The 22,623-nt window shown below is 40.3% G+C and overlaps 2 protein-coding genes across 5 annotated transcripts in view; one reads left to right on the forward strand and one right to left on the reverse strand.

Annotated features, from left to right (window-relative positions):
• Positions 1-89: 89 nt before the first annotated feature.
• Positions 90-5,065, reverse strand: ankzf1 (ankyrin repeat and zinc finger peptidyl tRNA hydrolase 1). The gene is made up of 16 exons (XM_077579634.1): positions 4,955-5,065; positions 4,354-4,489; positions 4,176-4,270; positions 3,658-3,760; positions 3,358-3,569; positions 3,165-3,274; positions 2,778-2,931; positions 2,420-2,642; positions 2,234-2,332; positions 1,964-2,140; positions 1,806-1,895; positions 1,355-1,628; positions 1,089-1,200; positions 847-1,014; positions 702-772; positions 90-625 (listed from the first exon to the last, which is right to left on the reverse strand). The coding sequence occupies exons 2-16, from the start codon at positions 4,478-4,480 to the stop codon at positions 499-501; spliced, it is 2,142 nt and encodes a 713-aa protein (XP_077435760.1). The 5' UTR covers positions 4,481-4,489; positions 4,955-5,065; the 3' UTR covers positions 90-498.
• Positions 5,066-8,685: 3,620 nt separating this feature from the next.
• Positions 8,686-22,623, forward strand: part of igf2bp2a (insulin-like growth factor 2 mRNA binding protein 2a) — a 54,698-nt gene continuing 40,760 nt past the window's right edge. For 3 of the 4 annotated variants that reach the window (XM_077579264.1, XM_077579266.1, XM_077579265.1), the window contains exons 1-2: positions 8,686-9,054; positions 9,962-10,022. In XM_077579264.1, coding sequence (XP_077435390.1) covers positions 8,880-9,054; positions 9,962-10,022 — 236 coding nt within the window. In that variant the 5' untranslated portion in view covers positions 8,686-8,879. Of the gene's footprint in view, positions 9,055-9,961; positions 10,023-21,657; positions 21,820-22,623 lie in introns of those variants that run through there. The other variant, XM_077579268.1, reaches the window with a different exon arrangement.

A 22,623-nucleotide genomic window follows, 5' to 3' on the forward strand; every position in this document is an offset into this window, starting at 1 on the left:
ATTTTACAGAATTAGGGTGTCTTTAGGTTGTTGTTTAAAAAAAAAAGTTCTGATTTTAGGGAGAAAAACAGTCAGATTATTGCAGGAAAAAAGTTCAAAATTAATTTAATAACAGGTGGAACTTCGGGTTTGTGTGGTCATTTTGACAGTGGCTTGTTCAAGTTAATACATTTTGGGTTGGAAAACAAAAAACTCAATTCTGTTATTTGCAATCTTATTCTTAAAGAGCATGACCCCCCACACACCCAATTCTATTAATTTTTTTCCCTTTTCAGTGTGGCCCCAATGCTCCTTCATGGTTTAGCGTTTGATAGTCTAACATTGATGCAATGACAATGTAATTTTACCCCATAAGAGTAAGACTGAATCTTTTATAAAGACTATTTGTGTATTTTTACAATACAGATACTGATCAACACATATCTGTGATTAATCTTTATATTTTCCAAACCTCGAAGGGACCGAGCCATACAAGAGGTACCTTCCTTTTAGAGTCTTTTAGCTCTTTCCTGCTGCAGCATTAGCTTTGCGATGTGCTTGCACACAGCGAGGGGTGCAGAAGGAGAAATCCAGATACTGGAACGGGATCTTGCCCAGCATCGACTCTCCACACTGCCAGCACCTCCTGGTGATTGACCATGCAACAACACAAAAGTGGCATTTGGTGGACATTTTGTAGATGTGGACACAAAATGACTTACTTGACATTGGAGAGGCCGGCTCCTGTTGCAGCTACTTGCTCTGCCAACCTTCTCTCAGCAGCCAAAGCTCTCTATAGTGTTAAAAATATATTTACTGCATGCGGAAATTCAAATGAGTAGAAAATAAACATGCACAAAAAGTTACCTTTTCCCTATCTGATAACGACGCAAACTTCTTCTTTTCCTCCAGTTCCGTTTCCTGTTTCCTCTTCTCCTCCTTTTGTGTCTTTTCACGCTGTTTTTTCAGCGCTTTTTGAGCCTTTTTCTTCTCGGTCTTCATCGATTCAATCTCCGCCGTTAATGGCCCGGGTACCTTTTGGGGAGCGCAGATGCTAAAAGTCTTGTTTTATTTTTGCGTGCCTGTGCCAAAGTTGACAAGCCTCTTACCCGAGCCTTGTTGTAGTCATATTTGTCAGGATTGTCACCCATGTACGTACGAAACACATTCCTGGTGTCCTTGTCGGGGCTGACGTTATACGGGGTCTGCCCTTTCCTATCACTGTGAGAGACGCTTGTGTTACAGGCTTATTCCAAAACGTATTAATTCTCACCTTAAACGTCTACAATACATTAAACAGCCCATAATAAAAAATGTTGGTGGGGTGCGGGAGTTAATAATAAAAAAAGAAAACAATAATAACTGATATTCCTACCTGCATGCCGGGTCAGCTCCAGCGTCCAGCAGCAGCCTGACTACGGCCTTCTGTGCAGCCGCCGCTGCAACGTGCAGCAAAGTGAACCCCGACGAGTCAATGTGCTTATTAAGAAGAGTTAAAGGACTAGCGGCGTCTACAGCCTCGCCGACCGACAGCTCCCAAGGCTCTTGGGAACGATGGAGGAGACGGCACAAGGCGTCCACATCTCCAACCTTGCAGGCTGTGAAGATGGCGTCCCTCAGGCTGTACTCCCATGAGTCCTCCACTGCTTCTACGGGAGGGCAATGTACATTAGTCCAGTGGAACCACTAAACAAAATAACTTCTTTTTTTTTCTCTCTTGTTTTTTTTTCTTTTTTTTCCTTTTTTTTTTCTTCCTGGAGAAAAACCCTTTTTTCAGACAAAATAACTTCTCTCATTCTCCGCTGCGATGACGAGTGCAAATGTACCCTCCTGTTGTTTCTTCCTCCTACTCTTGTTCTTGGGTTGTGTCTGCTGAGGGGTGACATCTTCTTCCGCATCACTGAAGTCTCTCGTGTCTGAATGAGAATTGATTATTTTTCACTTCGATAATACCAAATGTGTGACTTTGGAAAGTGAGACGCACCCTCTTCTTCTTGTCTGTTTTCCTCCTCTTTCTTCTTCCTCCTCCTCAACCTCCTCCTATTGTGTCCGGAGGGTTGGATGTCAAACTCCTTGAGGTGCTGCGTTCCGACGGTCGCCTCCACCATCTCAAGCTGGATCTCGCCTCCTTCCTCCCCATCTGAGCTGCTCTGGATATCGTCTGAGGTACGAACGACAAATTCATCGTTGTTGTTTTTTTCGTAGTCACAGTCAGATTCTGATTCTCAAAGGAATTTCTGACACTAAAACTCACCTTCCTCTTGTTCAGTCGTCGGCGACGCAGCAGGTTTGACAGTCTTCTTCCATGCCTTCTTTGATACGCTACTGAAAATGGACATGTCAGTGTCCTTCCCTGGATGAAGACATCACACGACATCTGTGTGGCAAAGCATTTTATACACATGGAGGCACTGTACACGTGAGTAGTAGATCCATTTACCGTAAACGTGAACTGTGGAAAGCACATTGTGTACCCGCTGTACTTCGCGAAAGGTCGCCCTGCGCGTGGCGAAGGGAACGTTGCGGATCCTGGTGTCCTTTTTGTCTAGCGGACTCGTGCGACCGCCGAAGAAGATCGTCTTATTGTAGCTCGGAGCTCGTACGAATACGGCAGACGCTTCCTTCAAGTGATCTCCCCAGCTCACCATGAGATCCTGAATGTCCTGTAAAAACATAGAAATATGAGCACTGAATTATGAAGGGGGTATGATGCGATATCTATGATGGCGGTTTGATGTCGACGTTACCCCAAAGAGGATGATAAAACTGTGAAACTACAGCGGTTGTGCGATACTTGCCTTGACTAGCGCTGCCTCGTTATAGCGTCTCAGAGCAGCTCCCGCAGACTTTGGCGCGTGACTCCGGTTTTGAGAATCCCTGAGTCCTTGGGCGGTGCCCCTCTTGGCTCGCACAGTGTATCGGTGGAAGGTCTTGTGCTGAAGGACTTCTTTCCTGGAGGAAGTCAAACCAAAATGTTGGGAAACATTGGACAGGATGCGAACGATGGAGCCTGTTGGCCTAAGAGATCGATTGGGAATTTGACAAAATATTCTCAAAAGACTTATAAGAAAATGTTCATGCAAGTTTGGTGCTTTCCATTTTGCTTCAATTTCTTTCAGGATTAATAATTGATAAATTGATCAATTATCTTATCTCTACTAAGTAGGTGATAAAAACGAGCATACCCTTGGAATACAGCACCAGCAAAATGGCCACCGCCTGTCATGAGGATTATCCACAGTGTCCTCTTGGTGATGGATTTGAAGCAGGACTCCAGATCTTGCTCTTCATCTAACTGACCAAATAAAATGATAATATAAATTTTAAAAAAATTTTAATAAAAAGCGTGAGGCAGACGTGATGCCTCATAAGTCTTACCTTTCCATGTAGAACGCAACGGTAGATTAACAAATACTGTCCGGCTGAATCCTGGAACACCACTTTGCTGGAGAGCCTTCCTGTCATTAAGCTAGTATCATCCGAGTTGTCATTATCGCCACCAGCGGTGCTCCAACCCGTTTCTCCCTCATCCCGATCTGATTCTTCCTCCTCCGAGTCAGACTCTGAACCCGAGATACTTGACAAATCTCCTGTGTAGCGATAAGGACAAAACAGAAGGCAGGAGTGGAGGCGACACATAATGTCCAACTAGAAACTACATTGAGGTATTTTCCTTACCAGCTCCAGTCTTCCTCTCAAACTCCTCGGTGGTAACTGGCGGCTTTCCTGACATCTTTAGTCTCAAGTTGAATCGATGCCAGTCGAGCTTGTAGTGTTCCATCTGAAATTTGGGGGAGCGTCTGCTATGTGAAATCATGTCAAATAAGCTTACGATGGTATGAAAATACAGCAGAACCTTGGTTTATGTTAAATTTACATATCTTATTTCTATTATGTTCAGTAGAAATAAACACTGCACAATATAGCGCGTACACTGTTTACGTAAACTATACAGTGAGTCCAAAATGGCTGCTGTGTTGAGAAAAATGTTGTACAATTTGGATATTACTTCCTTTATAACCACCAAAACAAATGTCGGCTTCCAATAATGCTTTGTAATTTAAAGTGTGATGTTTACGTAGCGTAAGAAAAAGCTGTGCTAAAACTGTTCGTAAACCGAAAATTGGTCATAAACCAATGTCATTTTTCCTTGAAAATGTACTTGGTAAACGAGGTTCCACTGTAAAAGTGTTCACCTGTTCTTCACGGTTAATGAAGGAGCATCTGCAGGCTGAGCAGGCCATCTTATCCGAGACCTCTCTGACATCCTCGGTCGCATTATCCTCAAACTCTGAAATATATGAAGTTAAAAAAATGACAACCGTTCATTATCAACATAGCACATGTATTATGCAAATAGAGCATTCTTTATACTTTCTGAAGCTGGCTCTCCGTTAACATTTTGTTTTAGGACGGGGTTAACTTCTCTAAGTCCTGTTAAGGCCTCATCTTGGGAGGACAAGTCAAATATGGAGCAGTAGTCTGGACTCGCCGGCTTCATGGCAAACACCTGAAACGGCATATGAGGGAGAGGCGTTTAAGGCAAGCCATGTTTATTTATGAGAACCCATAGTGCTTTACGGAAGCTAAGAAATAATAGTTACAAACAAATCACAACATAAAAGTGTTAGGTGTTGTAATGACAACATAAAACAGCAAAACACACGGGTTACCAAGCAAATAGCAAGATGGTGAAAAGCTGAAATAATGATTTTGATTTAAATGTTCCAGAGCCTCGGGTTTTCAGTAAATTCCCCCCTCACTGTTTAAAGTAACAGAAATGATCGTGTAGTGTTTGAGACAAAACGCGATTAAAACATTGATCATTGATTGCGGTGGATCTAGCCAATGCTAAATACATAAATATGTAATGTTGTATATTTAAGAAGATTACGAACGATATTAAAACAGCTAATCAAGAATGAATTCATATTTAAAAGAGGATACAATTTATACTTAAAACAATCCAACTTACCAAAAATTGGCACGAAAGTTGCACTATTGCATTACGTTGACGTCAGTTGACACACAGGCAATCACTTCCTTGTTTGAGTTCGGTGTTGTTGTGGAAAGCAGAAATGTTAACAGCGCCTCCACTGGCCGCCATTGTGTCTTGTTTGTTCGTTTAAACCAACCAATCGCAACAATTGTTTCTTGTTTTTTTTGCATTTACCACTGTATCATAAAAAACTACTGTAATATATCAAATGTAAAATAATGATAAATAATGTACTCGAAGTGTTTTGACCTCTCGAACGAATCCCTGCCTTGACTCAATAGTGCCAGCAGGTGTCGCTGTCTATACTAAGAACGAATTCGTAATGTTTTAGTCTTTTTCGGTACAAAGGGGTTCACAGCTCTCCGAAAAGCCCTATCCTATTATCCTATATTTGCAAACTATTTTAATATCTTTGTCAATAATATAAATATACCTACATAACTGTAAACACCAGTACCTTCTGGTTAGCTCAGTTGGAAGAGCGTTAGACTTGTAATCTGAGGGTCCAGGTTTCAAATCACTGATTTTGTTTTTTAACTGTGCTATGATCGTATTTTCATTCTACATTATTACATCAGACTTTACAGGGCACAAACACTTAAATGTAGACCAAGCACCTTGTCATTACATTTAAAGATAGTCATTAGAATCCAATTGTTATTACACTCAAGGCTCATAGCTCAGCCCCAAGGCCTCATATTATTCTACTGTCAGAGTTGTTGAGTACAAAATAATGTTACTTACGTGGGGGACTAACAACTAACAGCACAATTATAATTTTCTAAATTGACTAATTACAATTATTAAGACTGTGTATTAAGCTTTTTTATACCGACTGCAGGGCACCAGAGTAGGGTCGCAATAGCTTGGAACATTTTGGGGACTTTTGGCCTAGCCAAAAATGCCAAAAGTAGTCCAAAGTTGGCTAAATTGAGTTTAATTCATGTGATAGTAATATCTGTCTTGTTTTCACGAATAACCAACTATTCAATCTAGCCTACCACCTTTTACAGCTTAAATAATAAGAATAATAATAAGTTTGTTATTTTTGTTTCCAAGCACACACCATTTACCAATATTCATGACTACAGTTTATTTTATCATTGTCATTTAACTTGGACTGGTCTAGGAGATGGGAAATTGCATACAAATGATTGTGTATTACTAATTATGTGTATGGATTTTTTTAAGCATGGTCTACAATTAGATTGGCTGCAATTCTTATCAAATGGCATTGAAACGACAAAAAAATACGTTTGCAGGTATAAAGCGAGAGCCAGCCTCACTGTCGCTTAGCCATACCAAAACAACTTCTACAAAAATTTGGAACACTCGACTTTTGGGCGAAATTCAGGATGGCGCTAAAATGCCTTAACAGGTGAACTTAATGTGGCATTTTCTAAACTTTTGAATGCTGTTTATTGTCTCGGAACTTTTTGCAAAACTTGCTGTTCTCTAAAAAGACCTGAAGGGCAAGGATTCCATGAAAATATCCAATGATGTCCAATTTTTGCTAGGCTTGCTGGCTCTCAATTGGTACCCGCAAGCATGTTTTGTTGTGAAAGATTGTTGCCATAAAACCTGTGAGTAGTGTATAGGTTCTGTGAAGCAGGAAAAAACTGCAATCATTTCAGTGGCGTTGAGCGGAATACACGCATCTCTAAAACCATCACTTTTCAGGAAACCACTGGCCCCCTCGTTCACCAGATATCACTCAGCTGGACTTCTCTTAATTGCTGTTGTTGTTGCTTCCGTATGTATGACAATGTAGTTTTTCACATTTTAATGCCACAAAATCATGTTCAACTACTGACAAACTACTCTTATCCGATATATTAAACATTTGTATGCCAACCATTTGCATGCAGGTGCTTTTTTTTTTTTAAACCAATGAAATTAAGGTAAGAATGTGTTGGATTTTAACAAAGAAAATTCCTTTCCATGCCATCTGACAAAAAAATATATAAATGCACTTTTTCTGTGCCATTATCCTGCCAATGAATGGTAAATGTCCAAATCTTTATTCCCCCTTTTATCCACACAAAACATTTTGTTTTCTTTTTCATGAAAATACAGGAAGTGGAGATCCCCCCCCCCCTTCCTAAAGCCGAGAAGATGGCGTCCTCACTGCCTACACCTTGGAAGACTAACACGCTGACCTACTTGGCCATAAAGTAAACCAGGGGAGGATGTAAATAGCTCACACTACACTGCTGTGGCATAAGATTTGATCAATTTAGCTTAAACGAACTCCAACGATATTGAATCCACACAAGTGCAATTCATTGAGTTGGGTCTGTGTGTACGGTGGGGGGGTATTTCCTTCCCCCCACAGTCAATCTGCAGCTGTAGGATGGCAGCACTGTTCCACACAGGGGGTGGGGGAGAGATGAGCTGAAAAGTCACGTGAAGAGGACCCTGGAGTGGGCGTGGCGTTCCGGCCCACCCCCCTTCAGCGTGCGGTACAGAAAGTGCTCACTACTTTCACAGCCCTTCCCTCTTGTGTGTCCCCCACGTTCCCTCCCCCCATTACAGAGAGGCTCCACCTTGTGAACGCGTACGCACACACCCACCGAGAAACTACTCATGCACTGCCAGGCTCTCAATCAAGGCGACTCATGTGGTTTCACTATAGTTGACACAGGTCAGAGCAAAAGGAGGCTTTACTGTAAACAATATAATAATACAGAGACCCACTACGTGTTTGTTGACAGTGGAACAACGGGGACAAAAAAATCCCGTTGTATTTCATTATTATTATTATTATTATTATTATTATTATATTACCTTTAAATAATTGCTTTGCATTCATATGTGGATTATTATTTAATGCTTACTGTGTATTGTCTATGGTGATTGACAACCCACTGATTTTTCAAAATACTTAACAAATGTGTAGGCCTATATAGATGTTTTTTTTATGTTCATTAGGATTCAACACTTATTATAGCTAACCTTTTTTTTCATGCCCTTGTGGATTAATTATTTACTACGTGTGTGTATTGTGACTAGCAAGATGATTGACCACCAATTCCACAAAACTTGGGACTCATCATTAAACAATACTGGTACAATTGTTTAAAATTTCTCACTATATTTTTTGATTGATTTTATGATTGTGATTTTATTATTATTAATATTATTATTATTATTATTAGGCCTATTCAAGGCTTTTCGTCTTAAGATAAATTTAAGAAATGGGCTAACCCAAACTTTAGAAACTAAGTTTCAACTAAAATGTGTTAAATAATACGTTAAGTACCGGTTTGTAAGCAAATATTTTAATAATAATAAAGTGTAATGACTATAATACCATAAATGCATTTTTTTTCTCAATTAAATTCTAGGCCTAATTTAAAAAAAAATACAATTTATTTTGCAGTGCAGAAATGACACAAACATGTATTCATTAGAAATACGAATCAAAAGACAAGAAATCGTAATGGCGTGATGAACAATAAAATAATAACTTGCGACAAAAATTAAAATCGAATCATTTTGTGAGCAACCCCGCATGCCACTTTCTGGTGTTTTCTACGCAGGTCCGAACCAACAGGGAACCCCTCTTAGACACCAAGCATACTTTTTTTTATTATTATTATTATTTGAGGGGCGCTTTTATTTTAGAGGCGGTGCTTGTTGGCTTCAGAGTAGTGTCGTAACTCCCAGCGTCCCTGTGAAAAAGAGTTTGGCTAGGGCCAGAGTTGCTGCAGGGGGGGCTTGCTTTGCTTATAGCTTAGTCTTTTCCAAGGGGGGTATACTGCCTTTTTTCCCCTCCCGCACCACCTTTTTTTTATTTTCCTTTTTTCCTTTTTCTTTTTCTTTTTTTGCACACTCGCCTAAGGATCTTTGGGATTTATTTCTCTATCCTTCCCCCCTCCACCCTTGGTCCTGTCAGATCATGAACAAACTATATGTTGGGAATCTAAGTCCTTCGGTCACTGTGGAGGACTTGCAGCAGCTCTTCGGGGAAAGGAAGCTGCCCGCAGCCGAGCAGGTCCTAGTCAAATCCGGCTATGCCTTTGTGGACTTCCCCGACCAGAACGCGGCCGTGAAGGCTATCGAGCTTCTCTCGGGTGAGTGAGAAGTGATGCTTGATGAGATGACACGATTTAAAAATAACGCACTGAGTCTGTCACGGGAGCACATGCACGAATTATTTGTGCTTTTGTGTGTGAATGTGTGTGTGATTGTGTCCCACGTTTGGTGAGTTTTCGGTGCGCGCGTCAAGACTGATTGAATCGATGATCGATTGCCGGACACTTTTTTTTTGGAGTGGCGCTTTAATGTCTCCCCCTTAGACAACACAAGCGTCACAAGACGTGCAATATGCGTACAGATTCCGTTATAGAGTGCGCCGATTTTTTTTTGTTTTGCGTGTGTGTGTGTGTGAGATCACCCCCCGCTGGAATGCGTGCGCACGGGGTGCTCTTGATGCTTCGGGTAATTATTTTTCACTTATTTTTTCTCGTGATTTTATTGAAGGGAGCCGAGAGACACCCGCGCGGAAAACTTGTCACGTCCGTGTTCCTCGGACTTCTGGCCGTATTTTTACGAGGTGTCTTGGCGGTGGGTCGCGGGGGTCCGGAGGAAAGAGCTAATAAACAGGTAGCTGGAAAAGGGGATGCGGTGGGTGGTGGAGGGGGGGCGAGGTGAGACGATAATTCCGGGGCTGCTGCACCAGGCCACTCGAAACCGCCTCCACAAAAGAAGAATTATTCTTTACCCTCTCACACCCACTTGCTTCCGCACCTTTACCTTGAGAATCGAACCCCACTGTTGAGTCAGGTTCGGTTAGTGGGGCGCGAGGTGGGAGTGAAAAGCATGGCTGCCCGTTCCCACCCCCCACACACACACTCTAGATCCAAAATGTTGCACTGTGCTCTTTAAAGGGTTCCCCACGAGTGGTTTGCACAAACTCTTCAAACTTTTACTGCTCTTTATATGTTGTTATCTAACGTTGCACTATCTCTGCTCCCATAGGGAAAGCGGAATTGCACGGCAAGGTGATAGAGGTGGACTACTCCGTTCCCAAGAAGCTTAGGTAGGGCCTGACTTGGTGTGCACACACACATGGACACACACGCTTATGCTTCTCAATGAAAAGTTAAAGAGGTCCACTTGCTACTGTTCCCAAGGAAGGAGTTTAGAAAGGCCTTTGTGTGTGATACACACACACACACACACACACAGGTTAAAAGGTCTTCTGGAAAATGTCTGAGAAATAATCAGCTATAGCCTGCATTGTATTTCAGACTCAATTCATTTTTGCAGAAAAAAAAATCTGCTCTATTCAAACAATTTTTAAGCGCCGCTATACTGCGCTTTTACGATTTGCTTTTGAACATGTTATGAGGCGATTAAAAATGAAAACTACAATGTAAAATATTTGCAGGAATAATTCTGATATGAATTGGTTAATCTATAAGTAATAGCGTTGGGTCCCTGGGTCTAGGTCTGAATTCCATAAATGGATGATCAAATGACGTGTGCGTGTGTGTGTGTGTGTGTGCGTGTGATGTGTGCCCCCCAGCCATGACTGACTTGCTACCTACAGGTTTGAGCTGTGGAATGTTGCTGACGACCTCCATCCCATATACACACACACAACACAAACGATTTGCTGTTGTTGGAAAAGTACATGTTGTTTTTGCCAAAATGGCGCACATATACATATGACATATTTCTTGCCTAATTGTCAGTGCACCTGAATTGGATCATGACAACAATTGAGAACCCCCCCCCTCCCCCATTCCAACCCACATTGTGTAGGCTGTATCACGGCAATGAGTAGCATACCAATCAGCCTCTTCACTTAAATGAACGCGTGTACGTGGAAAACGAAAGGCAACTCCCCACGTTTTGTGTGTGTGTGTGTTTCTATTTTTTTGCTGGCCACGCCACGCCATTTCATCTATTCCTCGCCGTAACAGCCCACTTTTTCCCCTTTTTGCGCATTCTATACGCTTACACGAGGCCTATAGATTGCGCAACCTCTCCCTCGCCTGTAGGGAGAAGCCACATTGCGTGACAAAAAGGTAAATATTCAACCCCTTGTGGAGGAACACGTGACCCCACACTATGCTTCCAGCGCCCCTCCAACCCCAACCCCCACTCTTCTTCCGTACACGCTTTCCTGCACTCACAACCCACGCGTTTTTTTGGGGGGGAGGGGATGGGAGATTTACGTGCTACCCTACGTAAGTAAACCAACGTCGTAAACGTTTTAAAGTTGGATTTTTGGACGCCATTTTCTGTGCAACGGCGTGTTCGAGGAAGCTCACCAACATGGCGCACAATGGGTGCGCCACTCCCCACACAACCAACGTGCACGTAGGCCATGATGGCTGAGCCTCATAATGGCTGCCACGATGGCCTTTTTTCCTGCGTGGGGCGGGATCACAGTCACACGGGGTGAAAAAAGTGCATACATGTGTGCTAGCTGTAAGGGGGGAGCCCGTGTGTGTGTGTGTGCGTGTATGAGAGTGTGGGCGGATCGCCGCGGCCCACACATGTGTGAATGTACATATACACCCCCCCCCCCCCACTCCGCGTTAGGCAACCCTCGCCATTTCAGGGGAGGTGCAACATGTATGGGCGAAATCACACAAGCGGCGGGATACGTCTTTTTCCACAAGTCGTGACTTCTTTTTCTGACTCGCTTCAAACGCAACGACGAATTCAAATCGTGACTTTTGAAAGGATTTCCGTGCCCTGGTGTAGAAGTGGTCACGCGACGTTCAAATAAGACGCCACATTGGCCATAATAATTAGATTAGGATGCATGTTTATGTTGTAAATGTATCTTACAATACTAATGGAATAGAATACCAGCTCATTTTAAACAGTATAATTGAATTAATAATTACACATTTCTTTTTTGGTTATGTTATTTTGCATTTCCTCTATTAAATTGGTTTCATTAATTTTTTTGAACATTTGGTTAGAATAATGACACAAGTAGTTTGTCCTCAGGCCTTGTGAGTTTTTGTGTGCATTTGTTGATTTAGCATGTAGTGGCTCAATTCTGCTTATTTGAATAATTGGACTAACATTTAAATCTTTAAGTACAATACATGCTTTTTCTCTATTTAATTGCGTTTTGCTTTTTATTATTTTTTATTATTGTGGGCCTTTCCAAAAGACAAAGTTGAGGTTCAGATATTGTATTTGCTTCAAATGTATTTAGTACAGCGACTAAAAACTTGATGGAAGTTAACTTAGTTTTTAGTTATACAACCTGTTGCATTTTTTCCTCATTATTACAACAGAATTATGTCCATAAATAGGAACATTGCATTTTGTTAGCTATTGATATTAAAATTCCCTGGATTTAATCACTGGTATCAAAGATGCATTTTTTATTTTATTTTATTGGAAAGGACTCCATTTCTTTTATTTACATACTGTATATTAATTCCAAACTTTTAGTTCAATTTTACATGTAAAAGTTTTAATTGTAGCCTTGTCATTAAACATGAGGGAAAGTAATTCATTTATCAGGCATTTTTTCCCCTCCATATTTTTCTCAAGCCATATGGTCAAAATTTAATAAGAAGACTGCAATTAAATTTGAGCAGAAAATTAAGATAATTAATCTTCACCTATTTAGAACTGTGTAAAGTTAGTTTGTCTGTGTATAGCGGTGGCAGCTACGTCACGTGTACTGGCAAAGCAGTTCCCATGAGGTTTGACCTGGTGTGAATCCATCTCTTGTTTATTTAATTAAATGATATGCAGCGTTGCTTGACTATTAAATGTTGCCAGTGAGTACAAAAGCGACTGAAAGGGTTTGTGTGTGACATTGTTATGCATCTTTTTTTTTTTTTTTATGTGAGCAGGATTTCTGAGCATTCAACGCATTTGTTTATCCGTTCCGCTGCACATTTGAGTGAAATGATGCTCAAATAAACAATAATTAAGACGCGCCGCTCTGTTGGTTGACTTTGATAAAGCCGAATCAATTACAAGACCAATTTGCTGTTTTGCAGATCATTCTGAAAGAAGGTGTAAACATCTGCATTGCACCACATCAGGTCAGCTTATGAGTCAAAATGGCGAAAGGCGATGATAGCCATTAGTTGATCCGTTCCGAATCCATTAAAACTCCCCGCTTGATCCCGGGTGTAGACGAAGCTCTCGGCCAGGCTGACCACCTCCTCTTGACTCCGTGTCTCCCCTCACCTAGCTTTTTCCCCCCCCAACAATCTTTTTAGTTGGGCTTAATTAATTAATCGTGATGCGTGAACTCACGCTTACCTCCTCATTTGTACAGCGATCATTTATTCACAAAAGCGCTGTAGTGTTTCTTGTGACTCTTAGCGGACTCGATGTAGCGCGGTGGAGCACGTAGCTCAGAGGCGAGCCCATCTTAGATGTGAGAGAATTGCAAATTGTGCCGTTGCGAGACTGGTAGGAATCAGTTGTTGGAACTGGTGGAATCTCCGTTTACCAGCCCGTTGCTTCCGCACCCGTGGCTCCCCCAGCATGTTCTCATTCGACTCCAACCTGTTGCCTTTTGATACGATCACCAAAGTGGCCAATTTGGCAAGGGAAAACGTCGTCTCACTTTTTTTTCTTTTTTTTTTTTACATGACTGTATTTTAATTAGCATCATATTAAGAAGAAGTGAGAAGAGCGTCGTCTGTTTGTTCACGCTTCATTGGAGATAAGTTCACCTGCAGTGATGTGATAGATTCAGAGCAGTGGATTTTTTTTTTTTTTTAAAACTCAGCTTCACTTGATTCAATATACAGTAGGACAAGCTCCTTTGAGTCTATAGAGCCATTTAATTACTTTTGTGCTTCCTTTGGCCAGTTTTAATTAAACTGTTGTTGGTTTCACCCCTTTGATATGGTTCAATTACCGTTCAGTTACCTAACTTGGAGGTGGATCGAAATAAAGTGGCCCCAAGTCATCTGCATGAAGTGATCTTGGTTAAGTATACAACAGAGTCTGGCACGTTTCGAATGTGGTGCGAAAACAACCAGAACCAGAAAGCTGATCCAATGACAAATGCAGCAGGTCTTAAGGCATAATGGTGATGTACAAAACAGATGAAACCGATGACTTGCTGAACTTGGTGCAGTTTGTTTGTGGTTAGTATATCGTCATATATTGGCAGTGTATTCTTTTTTTTTTTTACCGTGTAGCTAACTATTATTTGCTCAAGATGTTGCCGTAAAGTGCACTTGGGTATTTGCTGGTGTCCTTTCGCCTGGTAAATCATCCAAACAATTATTAACTTTTAACAAGGGAGCAGTTTTGCTTTGTGTTGCTTTCATTCACTCGTTCAATTTCTACTATGTACAGCAAAGCTACTTCCTGTTTACATTCTTGTAATTGACCAATGAGAGAAGAGAACAATCTCATATGAGCTGGGTTTACATGGAGCCCTTTATTCCGATCAGAATGAAACCAAATGACTAAATGGAATGAAAATGCTCCGTATGAACAATTATGATTATGATTATGATGATTATGGATTCAGAACGATTTTAGATTTCTGCTTCAATTTATAGATATGCAAAGAATTGTCATGATCTACTCCAGTCTGACTCGCTAATGCTGATTAGCGTGCTACTCATGGCACTTTTATCACTCTAAGAACGACTATTCATACAAAACGCTTCAGGAATGAATACAGAGAAGCATCTTAACATCCTACACTGCAAAAAAAAAAAAACTTATATTGGAATAACTTGATCATGACTTTTCGCTTCTATGTGGCTACAACTTAACAGTGTGTCAGAACGAGCGAAACCACACTGCCCCGAAGTGGCCAAATCGTGTACAACATGAACAGTGCTCCCAATAAAGGCACGCACAAACAAGGGCAAGACGGTATAAAATAATTGAAATAAAATCGATTTGGGGACATTTAAAATAGATTCTGAATCATACTAAATGAGAATTCATTGTTTTGGCACATCATTATTGTTTACACACTTGAAAATGGCAGCGTTCTGCCAGAGCTCGTCTACAATGGGAGAAATTCTGTTAAAGTACTTGTAACTTGTTTTTATCAAGCTTTTGCTTTCATGAAAATGTTAAAGCAATCAACTACTGTGTTAAATAGACAAATGAACTTCATTTTGATCAATCATATGCTGTTTACATCTGATCTCTATGTGTCACATGGCTCTTTTGATGAGCATAACGTTGGATATAAAAAGGCAGATTGGAATAGATCACATGACATTTAAACAGTGGCCTCTTTGCACAAATCCACTACTTCCTGAACTCAGTACCACTCCCTCATTTCATGTCTTTCATGATTGGACAAACTGATTAATCCAGGTGTGTCTGTTCATTGTCGTCGTGGTTACTGAGGTCAGGCACACCTGCATTAATGAGTTTGTTCAATCATGAAAGACAAGAAATGAAGGAGTGGTACTGAGTTCAGGAAGTAGTGGATTTGTGCAATGAGCTCGTTGACTAGAGATCTTCAGTGGGAATAACGAAAAAAGTCTCCTTGCAAACCTGTTTATGATTTGTCGTAATGGGAAATTTTTACCACTAAATCAGAGGAGAAATACGCCACGATTTTTTGAGAGGAAAGAAACCAATGTGTTATTAAATGTGTCATTAATTAATGAAATGACCTATGATTATTTGTAAATATATATATATATATATACATATATATATATATATATATATATATATATAACATTTTTTCTCTATTTAATTAATTATTTCATGGTCACTGTGTTGCGGTGTTTCATGAATTTATTTCATCTGTCAAACTCACCCATCAAAGTTTGGTGGGCAGGTCCTAACACCTGATTGGTCACCCTGCTCACCAAGTCAAGCCAAACCCATTTCAGAATAATGAACTGATGCAGAGTGAGTAGCTAGTAAACACAATTCAATAGGCTGGGTGGCGCAATTTACCTCAATGGATGCGTTAGCATTAGACACAGATTTATGTTCTCATGAGGTGGTTTTTGAGACGTGTTGAAATGGAAGTCACTTTTTTCGCATTTCCTGTCATGTGACCGCGCTCGGTAAAAGGAAGAAAAGGAAGGTGGAAGTATAGGGCCACTCGCTTTTGTGTGGGAATTGCTTCCTGAGGGGACAACAAGTCTTATTGAGCCAAGGCTGCCGCGCGCGGCTCCATACACGCATACTATTTATTCTCGTGACGTTCATGAGGAGCCGTTAGCGTGACGTTAAAACTGTACTTAAGCAAAATAGTAGAAATATTATTTTTATGTTGGTTGGCCTCAATCACTCTATATCAGCAAAAAAAATCCATCGCCTTAGCTGCCATGTTTCTAACCTCTTCAGGCCGAAGCAGTCGATTAGCTCTTTGACTGCCAAAAACGTTAAATAACGTTTAGTAAAATCCTAGGGAGGAGTGCCAAAGACGTTAAAAGACGTCTGTTACAAAACAGAGGTGAAACTAACCATTCTCTATTGTTGATTACTGAAAAACGGAATAAGGTAGAAACAAACTTTTTTTTCTGATGGAAGATGAGAATCCAATCTTTCATTTGGTGGTATGTGTGTTTCCATAGTCCAAACACATAATTTTCTGTGGACCTTGAAAGATCAGTCAAAATGCTTAAATCGGCTGGCACCCACGGCATCCATTTTCTGAAAACATCTGGCAGTCAAAGAGTTAGACAAGATTTGAGTGAATAAGCCCCGCCCACTAACTTTGACTGGCGAGTTTGACGGATAAAATAAATTCATGAAACGCTGCAACACAGGAACATTAAATAAATAAATACAGAAATAATTTATATATATATATATATATATATATATATATATATATATATATATATATATATATATATATATATATATGTAATTTAATTAATGGCACATTTATTTAATTATTGGTTTATTTAATTCCTTATTTAATTCATAAATGCCACATTTGATTATTTCATGACACATTTATTTAATTATTGGTTTATTTAATTCCATATTTAATTCATAAATGACACATTTAATAATTTCACGACACATTTATTTAATTATTTAATGGTGTATTAATTAATTTAAATTTAGCACTTTTGGTCCTCCATAGTAAAGAGGGGTGTAAGGCATCAGAAGCAGCTGTCTTGACACTAAAGAAGAATATTTGCCTTGGTTGTGCTTCCAAATGTGTGCATTTGATATGTTTATACTCAATACTCAGGGACGACAGGTGAATCCCATTTGAAGACATGCAAGGGATTGTCATTTTTCTCATGTGCCAGTGCTCACAGAGGGCACCCAAGGGTGTGGTCTCCATGGGAGGGTGGGCAGCTGGGGGCTTACAGCAGGTGCCATCGTCCTGTATCAACACCTCATAGTGTAACTGTGCACTGATGGCTTTCGAACAGGTGGAATGAGATGGTTGAATTTGTTTCAGCATTTGTCCAGGCTGCATTTGGCCTGCCGCGCAACCGGCTGAAGCAGCCGAATGAGACTGAACTGGAAAATCATGAAAAAAATCAAATCAAATAAAATACAGTCAGCAACTTACACCCGCAAACTCCCTTGCACACATTACCGGCTCGCTGCAACGGAAAAGCTGCTACCCCTTGTGATTGGGAAAACGTTTTGACTCGAGGCACATAGTGTGATTGTTGAGGGAGAAAATGACTGCTGTATAGATATTTCGATGCAAAGAGAGTAAAAGAGCGAGAAATAAATTAGAAAGCGGGGATAATTGAGACTGTGCTGGCAATGAACACCCTGTTTGTTGACTCTCTTCTATAATGAACTTCAACTTGAAAACAAATCCTGTACTGGTTTGGCTTTGCATCTCTCCATACCTGGAAACGCCATTTTTGTGGTAAATATTTGCGAATGTGACATGTCATTTTTGATTGGGTGTTACATCCGCGACGTTGCGGCGTTTTAATGCATTTCGGCATATTATACATCTCGTGGTGTGAAAACTACCCATGTTTCAGAAGTGTGAGATTCACCCACAGAATAATCATTGTGAAATGTTTGGATAAAGCGGAACAGAGGTTAGCACCTCCTATCTGGTTGCTCTGACATTTAACTTGTGAAACGTGTTACCTGTGCTTGTGTGGGTTCCTCCCAATATCCAATATCATGCATGTGAGATGCACTTAGGACTCATTGTCTGTCAGTTTGGATCAGAGATAAAAATAGAATAAAATAAATTGACACTAGTGGGGTTTCCATCCACACATTTTGATTAGAATTTTCAAGAAATGCGAAAATAAAACTGAATGGAAATGCTAGAAACTTGAAAAAGGGCCCAAAATTTGCAAAAAAAAAGTTTTTACGGTTCGAAGGAGTGGATTGTGAAGCGTATCGAAAAAAGGAAAACGCAAATTTTGGCTATGGAAACAGGTTTTGCGAATAAGCGCTGACAAGACCGGTGACGTCACGCAATTTGACGTTTGTAGTCCCAAAACAATGGCCGACGATAAAGTAAGGTATGTTTGGGTGGGACGACGAAACAGAAATCTTTTTGGAATTAATTAAAAAAGCTAATATTAATACAATTTTAGATGGAAAACAGCGAAGAAACACTACGGTTTATTAGGAATAACAAAAGCAAACTCGTATGATGTCATCGCACGACGCAGTCGCTTCCTGGTCTTCTTCTTCTTTTAAATTACTATGGTGTATACCGCCACCTACAGCGGCGGAGTTCCCTCTCAATATTCGCAAAAGAAGAACAGACGGAAACGGGCATTAATCGCATGTCTGTCTGCTTTGCGCATTTTCAGTAAATTCGCTTCAAAAATTCGAAACAATTGGATGGAAACCCCACTAATGTCACTTTGTAAAGAAACCTGCTGCACACAGTGGTTATGTTTTAAATGTCCATTTTGCTGGAGAAGTGTTTAAAGGGTCACTAAGGGACTCATTTAGTGATTTTCAGCAGTATGGAGATAATATTTTGTCTATAATTCATGTCGTTATTTTTCATGTGCAATTAATACCTTTAAAAACACATTATGCCACTTGCTGTCGACTGAAGATGACATCACAGGTGCTCAGGGTACAGGTAACGACCAATCATGTCTCAGCTTGCTAACGTTACATGAGCAAACCCTGAAAACAGGTGAGCTCTGATTGGTTGTTTCCTGAGCACCTGTGATGGTCATTTTCAGTCGTCAACAAGCGGCAAAATGTGTTTTTAAAGGTATTAATTGTACATGAAAAAGAATTAAGTTGTATATATATATATATATATAGCGTTTTCAGGATTGTCATGTTTGAAGCGGTTCTCTTATTTGGTATGGAATTGTTGGCACATGACAGTGCAAAACAATTCAAAACATTGTAATATAGCGTACGCACAAGCTTCTTGCCCTCGTGGGGGTTGAGCTTGACTATTTTTAGTGGCGTGCCTCTTATAGTGGTGACGTGTTATCAAAGTCAAAATCTCAAGTAGTACAAATGCAACAAAAGCCCCATTGGTCCTCCATTGTTGGCATGCATGCCGACACTGAAAAGTCAACACACGTGTCTATTTTTCATAGGTGACATTTTCACACAGACAGAATGGTTTATTCTCAAAGCAATTTTTAAATCTTTACATTTTTACTGTCCAATAATAAATGCATGGCCAATTGCACTTTTTCGCATTTTCAGATAAAAACAGTGGAAGTTAAACGGTTCCTAATTTGGGATCAACTCCAGGTTCCACCATAACTGAGAACATAATAAGCGGTATAAAAAAAAAAAAGCATGGATGGATGTCATCTCAAGACCTTTGTCATTTCTCAGTGGAGCAGAGAGTGCTGACTGGTTCGAGGTGCAGGTCCAGCTTGTGTTGGGAGCGCTCGCTGTAGAGCGGTCAGAGTGCTGATTTTATTTGACAGTGAATACATATCCAAGCAAGCAGCCAAAGTAAAAATACCAGCGCTCATTTCGGTTCTCCAAGTGCAGCAAAGGAAAAAAGTGCTGAGTCCGATTGTGTGTCACAGCCCGGGCCCTTTTGTGACCTTTCTCATTCATAACCCCCGCTCGGAGCCATCGGTTTCGTCCTTTTCCATATGTATGTACGCTCCCGACGCAGGAACGGGACCTCCGCAGTTTTGCCTGGCTCGAAACTCCGAAACTAACCCCCACCAGCTCGCCATTGTGCCTCCTCTGTTATCTGAGCCAGAAGAGGAGCACACACAGAGGGACTTCCGAAAGAGGCAGTGTCAGAGCCGGGAATATTTGTGTGGGTGCGTGTCCATTTCTCTGTCTGCTCCGAGGAGAACTTAAGCACTGCTGATAGAGGGCAGCATTGCCTCCCCTTGTTTGGATGGCTTGTGTGGGCTGCGGAGAGATGAATAAAGCAGCCTCTAATTATAAACAGATTGATAGATGGATGGATTGATCCCTCATTAGCTTTAGAATGAGATGTTTTTTCTCTGTTAAACTGCAATACATTATATTAAATGGTTGTCAATGACAGCTGTTGTGACTCTTAATGTGTGTCAATTAAAGCAGTTAAATCAACTGTGTGGATGGAAACTGTCGTTCCTCTATTGTGCAGACCTGACAGATGTGCTGTGTCAATATAGTTAGCACGCAAGATTTCTGGCATAATGCGCTGTAAAAGAAAAAACAAAAAAAAAGAAGAAGCAATATTTACTTCATTTTACAAGGGGAGTTTTGAGTACATTTTACCAGTTTATTAAAAAAAAAGCTACTCAAGGGTTGAGGAACAAACCCACGACTTTCCTGATATGTTTTAGTATATTGATGGTGTCAAGCAGAATCCTTTTACCTCCAAGAGCACCATTTTTGGTCTCATTTTGGACAGACCAGCAATGCAGTATCGTGGCAAACAGCAAGAGTGGCATGGCTCAGGTGGTAGAGTGGCTGTCTCTCAAGCTAAAGGTCATGAATTTGTTCCTTAACGCTTGAGTAAATAAAAATAAAAAATAAAAAAATAAAAAAGGTAAAATGTACTCAAAACTCTTCTTGTAAAATTTACTATGTTTCTTTCAAGTAAATATAACTTTTTTTTTACAGTGTGGTTTTGCGTGGAAAAAAATGATGACAAAAATTAGTCAGTAGTGATGCGTTTGCATGCGGTATTTACAATATCAGGCAAGGAGATGCAGCAGGATATGTAGTAGCAGTCTGTGGCAACTATATGAATACTATGTGCCTTATCTGTATATAAATATGTAGGTAAATAAATAGATTATATGTCAATGTGTACAGCTACTTGTGAGGAAAAAGAGGTTCAGGAAATGGATGGATGGATTGTGTACAGCTGCAAGAATAGTAAGGACCATTATAGAAAAAAATCATACATGTATTAAGAAATAAGAGATATTGTCTGCTGTGCGGTGGGAAATTGTCCAATTCCACCTAATTGGTAACAACCAGCGTTGGGAATTCAGCGGTTAAACTAACTCCGTTCTTTTTTCATAAACAGACTAATCTAACTAATTATTCTCCCCATATTTGAAACGCCGTTATCGTTATTGTATGTGAAATGCGTTGCGTTACAATTCGTTTATTAGTTTTAAGGCTCGAAGAAAGCTTACTAGACGTTGTCCGGTGACTGGCTCTGAAAAATGCCATTTGCGCACAGTTAGAGGCACTGTTGTTGTCGGATCTCGTCGCAATAAAAGTGTCTTGAAAGCTGAACTGAGTAGTGACTTTTATTTTGGAGGTGCCACGGGAAGTGTGTCACGACGTGACGGACGTGTCTTCCTTCCTTAGCATTTTAGCCTTCAATTGCGGGTTTGACAACTTTGACAAGAGTGACATTAATCAGAATAACCGTAGAGAGAAAAGAGCCGCCATGAGGAGCGATTGGTTGACAATTCTGTTCCACCAACAAACATTTACATCGCGACTCCACAAATACCATAACAGTGATAAAGAAAAGATACCGACCGGTAAGTCTTAGCGACACACTCGCCTACTACGCTAAGTGTCATTAATAGCGCCAACAATTGTATTTCTCTGATTTTACGAGTGCTCAATACGTGAAATGTGTTGGGAAAAAAATATGCAGTTTTGGCAAATCACACTGACAAGAGGGGATGGAGTCGAGGTCTGTCGGGAACGGTGGGCAGTGGTATAACATTTGCATGTGAATAACGCAAGCACGGAGTTGGTCAGTTTTCTGACGTAAACCAATCATTAAACATGTCTTTCAATGTGTAAAATTAAACTGAAGGTATAGCACCATACTCTTTTTTTTATTGAAGGTGTATAAAAGTATGTAAGTGTAGAGGTTGGCCATGATAGAATTAAGCACTGCATATTTCTTAGCATTGGCAATATCTTTTCCATAGCTTGATTATAATGTGCCTAGTCAACCTGTAAGAATATTTGCATTTTTGATTTCAAGATATTATTTGCGCTTTTCCAATTTATGTGAACCATCACACAATAGATATACAAGCGTTAAAAAATGAAACGCTGTAGCCGTTTTTGTTCAGTTAGTTGTTGTTTTTTTCAGCAGTAGTCACCCGCGCCTTCAGAAAGTGCAAGGAGTGCAGTTTTGCACAAGAACTTGTTTCTGACATGGGGAAATTAGCTCCTAAATCCCTTTGTGACTGTGTTTAGCCATAAAAAGATCAAATATCCATGTATCCCTACACCAAAGTGAATAAGTTATTCAAGATCAGCCTCTTCCTTTACTTCCTGCTCAAGTGTCATTCGATATTTGGCAATAATGACCTAATATAAGGGGC

Source organism: Vanacampus margaritifer, chromosome 11, assembly GCF_051991255.1.
Source record: "Vanacampus margaritifer isolate UIUO_Vmar chromosome 11, RoL_Vmar_1.0, whole genome shotgun sequence".
Lineage (NCBI taxonomy): Eukaryota > Metazoa > Chordata > Actinopteri > Syngnathiformes > Syngnathidae > Vanacampus > Vanacampus margaritifer.

What these genes read in the sequence shown, in the direction of transcription:
- ankzf1 (XM_077579634.1), bottom strand. Translation starts at nt 4,480, where the DNA reads ATGAAGCCGGCGAGTCCAGACTACTGCTCCATATTTGACTTGTCCTCC. An exon ending in ACGAGGCAGCGCTAGTCAAG is followed by an intron (nt 2,643 to 2,777) that starts GCAAGTATCGCA and finishes ATGTTTTTACAG; the next exon opens with GACATTCAGGATCTCATGGT. An exon ending in GGAGCTGACCCGGCATGCAG is followed by an intron (nt 1,201 to 1,354) that starts GTAGGAATATCA and finishes CGTCTCTCACAG; the next exon opens with TGATAGGAAAGGGCAGACCC.